At 56.6% G+C, this 12,334-nt stretch overlaps 1 protein-coding gene across 2 annotated transcripts; it reads right to left on the bottom strand.

Annotated features, from left to right (window-relative positions):
* Positions 1-751: 751 nt before the first annotated feature.
* On the bottom strand, positions 752-10,548 carry SCN1B (sodium voltage-gated channel beta subunit 1). Of its 2 annotated transcripts, none has more exons than XM_006065281.4 (6): positions 10,409-10,548; positions 8,410-8,576; positions 7,466-7,706; positions 2,148-2,289; positions 1,501-1,572; positions 752-1,407 (listed from the first exon to the last, which is right to left on the bottom strand). In XM_006065281.4, exons 1-5 carry the CDS (start codon positions 10,446-10,448, stop codon positions 1,506-1,508), a joined length of 657 nt encoding a protein of 218 aa, XP_006065343.1. In that variant the 5' UTR covers positions 10,449-10,548; the 3' UTR covers positions 752-1,407; positions 1,501-1,505. The 2 variants fall into 2 exon arrangements, with proteins under 2 accessions (XP_006065343.1, XP_006065342.1); XM_006065280.4 differs by lacking the exon at positions 10,409-10,548 and adding an exon at positions 9,569-9,950.
* Positions 10,549-12,334: the final 1,786 nt, after the last annotated feature.

Here is a 12,334-nt window from a genome sequence, read left to right as displayed (position 1 = left end):
GGGGCTGGTTTGCTTTGGCAGCCTCTCTGCCGCCTGTAGCAATGACCTCTGGAGCTAGGAAGTCCTAGACAAGGGGGATGGGGACTTGGCCCAGAAAAGGCAGCACGGAGTGCTGAGGCCCAGGCCAAGCGGCCGGAAGTGTCCACAGGCAAATATGCACTGTCCCGCCAGCAGCCCAGGAGTCATTGACGTCAGACCCCAGGGCCGGATAAACACCCAGACACATAGGGTCACTACTGTGGACAGCCGCCACCCAGACTCAGGCCACAGCTGCTCACCCCAGACAGGCCGCCCCTATGCCATCAGACCCAGCCCCTGGCCCGACGCACCCCTGCACTCAGAGCCATGGCTCACCTGGGGGACAGGCCGGTGCAGGGTCCCCAGTCCCTTCTCCTTCCCCTCCATTCATTGCCCTCTTTCTCCTTCCCTAATCACCTCCCACCTCCACTACCAGTCAGCTTCCTCCGCTCCAGTCTGGCTCCCTTGAAACTCCTTGTCCCCGCTGAGCTAATGACTCCCTGAACCCCAACACTAATCAAGTATCAAGTGGCTGCACCCGCTGAGACTTCAGGCAGGTGCCGAGCCTGAGATGCAGCTCTCTCGTCTGTCCTTCCCCATCCATCCCCCACTGAACGTGTGCACAGAGGCCCTGTCACCAGCCCAGGAGGGCGGGTCCCCGGAAACACCAGGAGGCTCTCTCAGATTTGGAGGGGGTGTAGAAGGTGACTGGGCTCACGAGAGAGACTGTGAATCAAGTCCAAGAATCTTTATTTCATGAACAAAACTACTTGTGTAAAGAGAGACGAGGCTGAATGGGCCCCTTTCTAAGTGGCCACAATCCAAGGCTGGTGAGAGAGGGTGGGTTGGGCTTGGGTGAGAGCGCGTCGCAGGGAGAGGAGACCCCAGGTCCAGCCAGAGGAAGCAGGAGGGGAAATGGCACCAGGGGTTGGAGGGGAGTGGGGGGGCGGGGTCCAGGAACCCCCTGCCCCGAACCGTTCCAGCCATCACAAGCCCCACTGGGCGGGGAGGGGGCAGGGAGGCGCTGGGCCCCTGTTAGTGCGTGTCCGAAGCGGCCAGTGTGTGCAAATCAGCAAGAAGGAGGGGTGCGGAGCCGCTGCCCCCACCTCACCGCCCCCCCCCCCCAAACAGGCAGCAGAAGCAGGGGTAGGGGGCAGCGGCAGTATTGCTTTAGCCATCATGCATGGCGCAGGTGGGTGATGGGGCAGGAGGAAGAAGGCTGGATTAGGGGTGTGAGCCAAGCCCCCTGCCCCCTCCCACCCTGGAGGCTCCGTTGGCAGGACTCTGAGGCTTGTGGAGGCCCAGGAATGGCCAACCCCCATCGGGGGCAGACCTCGCCTGGATGTTCCCCCGTTAGGGCTGGCTCTTCCTTGAGGCGGAGCCCAGGGCCTGAAAGATGAGAGACAGGGTATGATGAACCTCACAGCTAGCTGGCACCTCCCAGGTTCTCCAGCCCTCTGCCCGCCTGCCTGTCCACCTTACCGGGGCTATTCGGCCACCTGGACACCCGTACAGTTCTCTTTGCTTTCTGAGGTGATGGCCAAGTATTCCGAGCTGTGGGGGCAAAAGCCAGGTGTCCAGTGACCCCATCATCAGTCTGGGTCATCCCCCCATGGAGACTGATGAGGGTTGAGGTCTCTGTTCCCCAGGGGCACAGGGGTCAGAGAGAAGAGGAAGTGGCAGGCTGGATCCTAGGGATCCAAGAGGAGCCCAGGCTGGAGGTCTGGAGTCCTGAATGTGGGGTAGGAGGGGTTCTTGGGGCCTAGACTCCTAGGTCACCAAGGGGTTGGGGTCTGAGTCTGAGGAAGCAGCGAGTGGGGGGCTCAGACTCCTGGGTCCTGGCAGATAAAAAGGGCTAGGGCCTGGAGTCGTGTATCGCTGGGGCGGAGGATGCCAGGCCTGAGCTCTGGATCCTAACAGAAGTGGGGGCTAAAAGAGTCTGAGCACCGAGGGGCAGGGACCCAATCGCAGCCTTACCCCATCTCAGGCACCAAACAGTCCCCTCTGGGGAGGACTGGCAGATGGTGCTTGGGTCACTTCCCCACCCGCCTCCCCACTCAGCCCATGCTCCCCTCTGGGAAGCACTAGGCATCTTGGGCTGTTTCTCCCCTCCTCAGGACCCCACTCACGCATTTTCTTGTGCGGCAGCCTCCGTGGCAGCGGCAATCTTCTTGTAGCAGTAAACCATCTCTGCCACGAGCCAGATGGTCAACACCACGATGAGCACGTACATCATGATCTCGGACACGATGGACGCCATGTCTCTGTTGGCTGCAGGGGCCAGGCAGGGTCAGGTGGCAGCCTGAGTGTGTCCTGAGTTTGCTGTGCAAGCCTGGGCAAGAGGCTTGACCTCCCTGGGCCTTGTCTGCAAATGAGGCCACGCTCTCCCCCTAGAGGCATCATTGTTACTGTGGTTCTTAATAATCCGCCTTGGAAGAGCTTTTGGATCGCCCTGAACCTGTCTCCCTGTGTAACTCGAGGGTGCCTCCATGTCATACAGGTGATTGTAAGTGCCCCAGAGCTGAAGCTCTGCAATGAGAAGGCTCAGGTTCAAATCCTGGCTCTGCCACTTGCCAGCTGCGTGACCTTGGGCAAGTGACTCAGCCTCTCTGTGTCTCAATTTCCCCACCTGTAAAAAGTTGATAATCACAGTGTCTCCTTCATGGGAGTATTGTGAGAATTAAATAAGCTTTTAACACCCTTATAATTGTGCTTGACAGAGAGCACTTTATACATATTTACTATTATCAATATCATCACTGTTATTATTATTGGGGCGAAACAGCATAGTAGTTAATAGCAGGGCTCTGGAGCCAGACTGTTAGGGTCCACAGGCAAATGATTCCACCTCTCTGAGCCTCTATTCCCCTGCCGTAAAATAAGGATGATAATACTCATGCCTTCTCACAGGGTTGCTGAGAAGAGGAAATGAGTTAACATCTGTAACATGTGTGGATGTGCCCACAGTCAGCACTGCCTAAGCGCTGGCTATTCGCTGACATTTTCCGGAAACCCTCTCTCCTTTCCACAACCCTGGCTCTTGCCAATGTCAGCTTCCTTTCATGGAGCCTAAATTTAAACTGTAAAAGGAGCATGTTCAGCCGGGGGACCAGAACGCAAGCCCATGGTGGCATCCTTGGCCGGATTTCGCAGGTGTCCACCCCGCATCCCCAGCCCCTCCTCCCGGATGGCCGGGACATCATTTTCCCCGCTATTCCCATGTGGTCTTCCTCCCCTAGGTGTGTGCTCAGTTGCTTAGTCATGTCCGACTCTTTGCAACCCTATGAACTGTAGCTTGCCAGGCTCCTCCGTCCATGGGATTTTCCAGGCAAGAACACTGGAGCGGGTTGCCATTTCCTCCTCCCCTGGGAGTGGGCACTTTCTGCTGCTCCACCCGAGGCAGATGGTACCAAGGCTTTCTGGGCCACAGGAAGGGGGGTGCAGGGTCCGATGCTTCTCCCCTGCTTCCCAGCAGGAGGAGCTGGGGACAGGACTCCACACCTCACCCATTTGTTTGTTCGCTTGTTCCTTCACTCCAGAGATACCCTGAATGTGTCTCCTGAGGTGAAAGCATGCTCTCGCCCAGGCTCTGTCCTGAGTTCTTTACCTGAACATCTCCCTGACTCTGAAACAACCCCAAGGATACAGAGCGTCCAGGCTTTCCATGTCAGCTGACCTCCAGAAGCACAGAGTTGAAAACATGTTGGATAAAGCTCAGTGGTAAAGAATCTGCCTCCCGGTGCAGGAGACACAAGGGATGTGGGTTCGATCCCTGGGTTGGGAAGATTCCCTGGAGTAGGAAATGGCAACCCACTCTAGTATTCTTGTCTGGGAAATTTCATGGACAGAAGAGCCTGGTGGTTGGGCTACAGTCCATGGGGTCACAAAGAGTCAGACATGACTGAACACACACACAAGCAAGCATGGATAAAACTCAGTCATCAGAATTCTCACCCCTGCTCCTGCAACTCACCAACCAAATGGATTAAGTAAACTGGTATCCTGCTCTCCCAATCAGATTAGGACAGTGGCAGGTACGGCTCTCTAGGCCATCTGCAGGACAAATTTACTGAGGACTTCCCTGGTGGCTCAGATGGTAAAGTATCTGCCTGCAATGCAGGAGACTTGGGCTCAATCCCTGGAACGGAAGATCCCCTGTGAATGGCTACCCACTGCAGTATTCTTGTCTGGAGAATTTCACAAACAAAGGAGCCTGGCGGGCTACAGTCCACGGTGTTGCAGTCAGACACAACTGAGCAACTTTCACTTCACTTCACTTCAGAGAGGAGAAAGTGCCAGGCAAGGATGCACAGCCAGGATTGCACTCAAAGCCAGGAATCAACTCCAAGTGGAACTGACTGCAGGGTCTGAGCTCTTATCTACTTTTAAAAGCTCCCGCAGCCAAAGAGAGACTTGGAAATGGCCGTGGTATGTCCAGGGCAGTCTCCATCAATCCACAGACATCTCAGGAGGCGGGGCTGTCATCCCCCCCACCACACTTCACAGATGAGAAACTGAGAGAGAGCAGTCACACCCGGGAGCAGAGGCAGTTTCTCTGAGGGGCGTTTGATTTCTTCAAAATCCCTGAATCTTCCGAGAGCTTCACCTGCCTGCCCCCAGGGGCAGATCTGAAGCCCCAGCCTGCACATCTACGGGCCGCGTGTCTCGCCAGCCTCAGTCACCACTGCACCTCCCCACCTGCTCCCCTCTTACTGGGTGTGTCCAGACAGAATAAGCCTTCCTGTCCCCAGATGCCAGCCCCACCCCTGGTGGGAGACACCCAGATGCTTCCTACCATCTTCTGCACCCCTCCCAGCTCAGTGAAGGCCTCGTCTCCAGCACCCACTGCTCCCCTCTTTGGAAACGACTCAGTTCATTACTGCGGGGTCATGACCAGGAGGCAATATCGACTGATAGGTAATGTTGAAATGGCAGTAAGACAGTGGCTTATGGTAAAGAAGACAGCAATGGCTACTGATGCTAACAATACAATAACACCACGGGGAATGAAATGCCATAGAGTGACACATAATGTTAAAAATACTACAAAATGAGCAAGGATGCCGAATACATACCAAATAAAAATTTTTTAAATACTATGACATGACTGATAATATTTTAGAACATATAGCATGGTGGCTAAGGATTAAAAAAATGATAATATGGTGGATAATATTAAAAATACTCTGGGATGATGGATTATAATTTAAAAAAATATTGTTATGTTTGGTGTTTGGTAATGTGAAAACACTGTAGCATACAGGATAACATAACATACTATATCACAGTGGGTAAGGTTAAAAAAGCAGGATTATAACATGGTGGATTAAAAACCACTGGGGTATGGTGGATGGTGCAAAAAATACAGGCTCTGGGAAGATAACAGAAATAGTCCTATATTACATAAATATAAGTCCATGCGTGCTAAGTCACTTCAGTCGTGTCCAACTCTTTGTGACCCTATGGGCTGTAGTCCACCAGGCTCTCTGTCCATGGGATATCCCAGACAAGAATACTGGAGAGCGTTATTCTCTTCTCCAGGGGATCTTCCCAACCCAGGGATGGAACCTGAGTCTCTTATGTCTCCTGCATTGGCAAGTGGGTTCTTTACTATTAGTGCCACCTGGCAAGCCCAATTAAATATAAGTCCTGCATCACATAAATATAAGCCTCCCACATATACTGGGAAGCAGTATAATGTGGTAGATAATGTTAAAAAAAAAAATAGAGGCTCTTCTGGGACCTGGGCGTGCCTGAGCCCAGGCTCCACCATGCTAGGGAAGACAGCATCATGAGCAAGGGCTGAGCCACAAGATGGAAAGAACTTGGGTGCCCAAAGGGCATCCAGGAAACTTCCTACCCCCTGACCCTTCACCTGAGCACAGATTTGGGAGACGGGACTGACCCAGACTTTGTTAAGCCACAGTATTCGGGGGTGTCTTTTTTACAACTCCTCCACCGTCAGCCAGCTCACCAGGGCAGGGCTCCATCACCGACGTCTGTGGGTGGCCACCCACCCAGCATCGTGACCTACACCAAAGAGTCGCTCAGACATGTCTCCTGAATTGAATTCTGCTAGATCACTTTGCTAATACCCGTAAAAATGCTAAGTACCAACAGGAACCCACAGACTCTGGCTGACAGCAGAGTATAGTGAATCATGCCAAGAATAAAAACAACAATCATACAGGTTTGGCTGGGTTCAAATCCAGGTCGCAACTCTGTGACCTTCGCCTTGTAATCTTACCTCCCTGAGCCTCAGTTTCCCCACCTGCTAAATGGGGATAAGAAGAACCTCTACGCCAGAAGGTGGGTTGTTTTTTCGTTGTTAAGTCATGTCCGACTCTTTGCGACCCTGTAGACTGTGGCCTGCCAGGCTCCTCTGTCCGTGGGATTTCCCAGGCAAGAATACTGGAGTGGGTTGCCATTTCCTTCTACAGGGGATCTTCCTGACCCAGGGATCGAACCTGCATCTCCTGCATTGCAGGTAGATTCTTTACTGTCTGAGCCACCAGATGGTGGGTGGGAGGATTCAGTGAGGGACTTCATACAGGACGATGAGGCCAGCCCCAGTCTTGGGGAAGGAGGGCACCAATGCACATGGCCCGTGATGGTCGCATGTACTGATGGCCCCTCGGGATTCACCTGCCGTGCTCTTTGGAAGCCCAAGGTCTGGGATATCTCCCTGACTCTCTAGGCCAATGGCCCCTGGGGCCCTGGAAAATTCCAATTTACACCCAATCAGAAGATGGTTCAGGGAAGGAGTCCAAAGCAGTTGAAGCCGAAATGATGAAAAATGATTCAAAACACACCTTAGATCTTTGCTGCTCAGCGTGGCCCCAGACCTGCAGCCTTGGCCTCATCTGAGACAGAATCCTGCGCCCAACACGGATCTGTTGAGTCAAGATCCAAACAACAGGACGACCGTGTATGGTAGAATTTGAGGAGCCCCACCACAGGTGACACCACTGATTTCCTGCCCCAGGTGACACAGGGGGGCAGGACTAAGGCTGTTGACAATCAGAAGCACCACGACCGTGGCCCCCATGTGCCGAGGCCCTGCTGTGACAGACGCACCAGCCTCGGACACCCAGCATCTCACTCCATCCTCACCACCTGCCCCACGACATCAGAATGGCTCCAACGACACACCGAGAGAGACACCATTATCACCTGTTTCCTACAGGAGGATACTCAGGCTCAGAGACAGGGAGGCACCCGCTGGGGTTCACAGCGCAGGAGGCAGAGCTCAGCTCTGCACTCAGCACTTCCCTGGGACAGGCCCGCCATGACCTCTCCATGGCTGAAGGGAAGTGGGGGCTGGAGCTGGACTCCAGGCGGGAGGTGTTGCCTCCACCCCCTGCTGCCCAGGCGCTGAGCCAGCCCGTCCATCCCCCCTGCTTCCGCCATCTGTCCCTCCATCTGGCTGCCCAGGGGCCCGACTCACCTTTGTCCACCACCTCAAGGTGGATCTTTTTGACGACGCTGGTGTTGTGCTCGTAGTTGTCAAAGAAGAGCAGGCGGTACACGTGGCACTCGTAGTCGCCCGAGTGGTTGTAGGTGACGTTGGTGATGAAGATGGACAGGTCCTGCAGGTCTTTGGTGCCCCGGCTGCCATTCCACACCACGCGGCCCTCAAAGCGTTCATCCTCTTCCAGTTGCAGCACCTCGTTCTCATAGCGCAGGATCTGGGGGCAGTGGGCGCGGGGTCACTGCCAGCTACCCCCACCCCACTGAGACCTCTATTCTGCCCCTCGCCCTGACGCACAGACACAGAAGGACCCAGACTGTGCCCGAGCCCTGACACACACATGCCACTGCACGTGTTCCGTGGCCATCCTCCGGAGCCCCCATTCAGCCTTTCTGGTCTTCATTCTCTACCATCTTGCCCGGCCCCCAGACACACTCCCCAGGCAGGGCGAGAGACAGCCCAGTTCTGGCTGCTGTAGACTTCAATTCTCTGGAAGGCCCTCAAAAAGTTTATGGAACCCCCTCCTATGCAATTCAAAACACAGAGAGTGAAAAGGAGGTCAAAAAGTTCTGTTTCCTTCCACGATAACAATCTAAGGCATTTTTTGCTGGTATAAAATAATTCCGATGACGTATATTTTGTGACAACCGTGTGCCAGGTGCAGGAACTCAATTCTCACACCAGCCTCACAGCTGGAGACTACCCGCTCCCCCTTCTTTACAGAGGAGGCAATGAAGGTTCAGAGAGGTTCAACGGCTTGCCCAAGGTCACCAGCCGGTCCTGGTGGAGCTGGCATGTGGATCCAGGTCATCAGAAATGGCACCTGGGTGCAAACAAACTCGCAACCCCAACTGGAACCCTGCTCCCCGTCACTAGCTCCCACACAGATGCCCACCCTCCTGTGCCAGGAGCCCACCCACCTTGACAAACTCCTCTGTGCCCTTCTGGCGGAAAGTCCACTCGGTGAAGGTCTCGGCGTTGGTCTCACTGCGGCGCTTGCAGGAGATGCACAGGATTTTGAAGGTCATCCCATACACGGCCTCGGTCTCCGAGTCCACCTCCACGCAGCCCCCCCAGGCTGAGGACACTGCAGGGACAGTGGGCTCAGGTCGAGCCGGGGCACCCATCACCCTTGGCAATGCCAGGCTCACTGGCTGACAGCTCTCAGGCCCCTTGGAAGCCATCTGGTTCCCCTTGATTACGATCAGGAATAGCCAGAACCAGGCTCCGAGCTTGGCCCTGCCACCAGCTACATGCCCTTGGTGAGTCCCTCATCCTCTCTGATTGCCCCTGTGAATAGTGAGGGAAATGATCGTCTTTCTTCTGGAGGTGGCTGGGCAGGTTCTTTAAGGCAGGTAAGGCTGCAGGGGACCTGATACCTTGTGTGTGCACTCAGTCGTGTCCGACTCTTTGCAACCCCATGGACTGTAGCCCACCAGGCTCCTCTGTCCATGGGATTCTCCAGGCAAAAATACTGGAGTGGGTAGCCATGCCCTTCTCCAGGGGCTATTCCTGACCTAGGGATTGAACTCAGGTCTCCTGCATTGCAGGCGAATTCTTTACTGTCTGAGCCACTAGGGAAGCCCATGGTATACTGGATGCCCCCAATCAACAGGGCTGTTACTGTGGTCAGTAACTTAGAGTCTGTGCTACCCAAGTACCCCTTTCTCAGGAGGCCACTTGTCCAAGGTATTGCAATGTCTAGGTGGTGGGACCAGAATTCCAGTGGCGTTAGAAATTCAAGGTGGCAGCATCAGTTCTACCAGCATTGATTGCTCTCTAAGACCAACCAGCCCCAGACAAATGGGTTGGGAGAAGCCAAGGCCTCAGAGAGGGAGGTGGGCACTGGATCCAGAGCAGAAAAACACCTCAGCCCTGCTCCCCAGTCCCGTAAGTTCCCGACATCCACCCCTTCCTATCTTCTCCTGCCTCAGTCCCCTCTGCTCCCAGGCTCCTCACTTCCTGAAGCCAATCCCACCCCCATCATCTTCTCAAAACTCTCTGAGCTCTTTCCCGCCACAGGGCCTTCGCATCCCCAGCAGATTCCAGTCCCTTTGAGTCCCTCATCCTCATTCTTACCTGCCTCCTCCTTCCTGCTCACTAGCTCGTGCTGTCTTTCCAGCTCCGAGGCTTTTCCTTTGCCCCCCATCCTTTCCTCTATTAATCGGGGTTTTCTGCCCTCCTCCTCTGCTGTCTCTTTCTATCCCCCTGAGCGCCTCAGTCTTTGCCGCCCCCTCTTTATTTCTCTCAGGGATCTCTCCGAAGGCCCCACTTTGTATCTTGATCTCAGGCTCAGACACCCTCTCCTGCTCTCCATCTCGCCCTGCACCTTTCCCTGTCCTTTTAAAACTCCATCTCTCCCTGTGTCTACCTGTGTCTCTATCTCTTCCTGCCTCGCTCAAGTTTTTCTCTCTCCACCGCTCAGATCCCTAACTCTGGCATACTCTACATCCTTCTCTATCTCCCCCCTCACTTTCCAGCTCCCCAGTCTCCCAGCGGAGCACTCAGGAGTACTTCTGTGTCTCTCGCCGCTGCTTCCCTTCCGTCTCTCTCTCTCGGTCTCTCCGTCCCAATCTCCGGGCGCCGCCTCCCCCCTCCCACCTCCCGCGACTGTAGGTGTCACATTGCAGCCTGCGGGGCTCTCCGGGAGCAGCTGACTCCGCGTTTCCTCGCCCCCGGCTGGGCGCCCGCAGCCGCCGAGCCGTGCCAGCCCGGCCCTCGCCCGCTCGCGCCCACCCGCACCTCTGCGCCCTCCCGAGCCCCGCTCCCCGCGCGCACAACTTCTGAAGCGGACTTAGCCGGGCCGGGGGATGAGGTGGGGACGGCCCTCGCCCGCGGCCCAAAGTCCCGAGAGCGAATCCCGCGGCCCGGCCAGTGTGCCGGCTGTGCCCCCGCCGCGCGCGCCCCCCGCGCACTCACCCAGTGCGGCGCCGACCACAAAGGCCAGCAGCGTCCCCATGGCTGCGCTGAGCACGCCGCGCCCCCCTCCCGGGCTGCCGGTATTAATAGCGGGGCGAGAGGCGGCGGGACCCGGCGGCGGTTAGAATGTCCCCGGGAGCGCGCGGGCGCAGCAGCTGCGGCTCTGGGACCGGCGAGGGGGGAGGGGGGGCGCGGCCCCCCCGCTCCGGTTACCGCCGGGGGCCCAGCCCCGGGGCCCGGCGTCCGGGCATCCCCGCCGCGCGGGCGGCGGCCGCTGCTCGGGCTGCTGCGTTGGCGCGCGCAGCCGGACACATCCGCCAGGTGCGCGGACCCCGGCCCCGCTCCGGCTCGGGCGCGCTAGGGCGCGGGCCGCGGTCTCCTGCGCACTGCAGCGGCGGCGGCGGCGGCGGCCACGGCAGGGAGGAGGGAGAGGGAGGGGGCGGGATGAATCACCGCGGGGGGAGGGCGCGGCTGCCCAGCCTTTGCCGCAGCGGCCCGGGAGGCGCCCGCCGCACCGGCCTCTCCCGGTGGTGGCGCAGGGACCGCGGCTTCGGGCGTGGGGCGCGTGGTCTGGGCCCCTCCAGACTCCGGGGACCCCCAGATGCGGAGTCTGGGAAAGGTGACCCCCCCCCTAGAGTCACAAGAGGGCTTGGAGGGCGGTTTGAGGGCAGGGCTCCGGACTTTAAATTATGGAGGTCATCCCCCTGGAATCTCCAGGGGAACCTGGCAGGAATCTCCTGGTGACCTCCCCCTCGGACCCCGGGCACTCGGGCCTGGAGGTCACTGTGTTGGAACCCAAGTGGGCTTGGGGGGTGTCAGGCTAGGGCTACCCATAATACTCCAGACCCCTCCCAAGCAGGAGGGACACCCTGGATCCAAACCATAGAGGCTGCTCTGCTCTGGGTACTAGAGGTGCCACGTTTCTAGAAGAGGACCCTTCGTGACCCCGCTATCCTCTGTCTCTGACGTCATCTTCTACTCCGCCCCTTGCGCCCCCGCCCCGCCTCCGCCTTGCTGCCGTCGAGGCCCGTGCTGTTTCCTGCACACCAAGCTCCTTCCCACCTCAGAGCCTTGGTCCTTCCTCACCTCTGCTTGGACCACTCTTCCCCTAGGTGACCCCAGGGCTGACTTCCTCTCCTCCTGCAGCTCTTGGCTCGAACATCAACTTCATCAGGCCCTCTGTCCACTCAGGACAAACTGCCTCCACCGTCCCTTACTTGACCTCCTTTACCAGTTTTTTTTTCCTCACAGCCGTTGTCACTACCTGACATTATACTCTTTATATGGTTCCTCCATTCACCTCTTGTCCTTCCAGCCCTGGAAAACAAGCTCCCTCAAGGTGAGAACACTGTCGTATGCATCACTGCGTCTCCAGCACCGTCACCTGTGCCTGGCACCTCATAGTGTTGTTTTAGTCGCTCAGTCGTGTCCGACTCTTTGTGACTCCATGGCCTGGAGCCCACCAGGCTCCTCTGTCTCATGAGATTTCCCAGGCAAGACTACTGGAGTGGTTTGCCATTCCCTTCTCCAGGGGATCTTCCCAACCCAGGGGTCGAACCTGGGTCTCTTGCACTGCAGGAAGATTCTTGACCATCTGAGCCACCCAGGGAAGCCCTTTGTCACCTTGCAGGTGCTCAATAAATATTTGTCAAGTGAATAAGTACCAGTGCTAGAGCCCTGCTGTATGCTGGGTCCACTTCTACCTCCACAAGCATGTATATAGCAAGTTCTGTTATTAATCTGCATTTTACAAACTGGGAAACTGAGGCTGGGAGAGGGCCATTCCCTTGCCTAGGGTCACGCAGCCAGCCTCAGGTGGGTCTGGAATTCTGCCCGAATGGCAGGTAACTTGTCTGCTAAATGAAAAGGATGAGGATAGGGGCTCTTTCGGGACCACAGTGGGGGACTTTTGGCTGAGGGTTGCTC

The sequence above is a fragment of the Bubalus bubalis genome, chromosome 18, assembly GCF_019923935.1.
Source record: "Bubalus bubalis isolate 160015118507 breed Murrah chromosome 18, NDDB_SH_1, whole genome shotgun sequence".
Lineage (NCBI taxonomy): Eukaryota > Metazoa > Chordata > Mammalia > Artiodactyla > Bovidae > Bubalus > Bubalus bubalis.
This window is presented reverse-complemented; position numbering and strand designations above follow the sequence as displayed.

What these genes read in the sequence shown, in the direction of transcription:
- SCN1B (XM_006065280.4), bottom strand. Translation starts at nt 9,638, where the DNA reads ATGGGGGGCAAAGGAAAAGCCTCGGAGCTGGAAAGACAGCACGAGCTA. An exon ending in GAGCAGGAAGGAGGAGGCAG is followed by an intron (nt 8,577 to 9,568) that starts GTAAGAATGAGG and finishes CTGTCCCTGCAG; the next exon opens with TGTCCTCAGCCTGGGGGGGC. An exon ending in GCTGCCGCACAAGAAAATGC is followed by an intron (nt 1,573 to 2,147) that starts GTGAGTGGGGTC and finishes TTGCCCCCACAG; the next exon opens with CTCGGAATACTTGGCCATCA.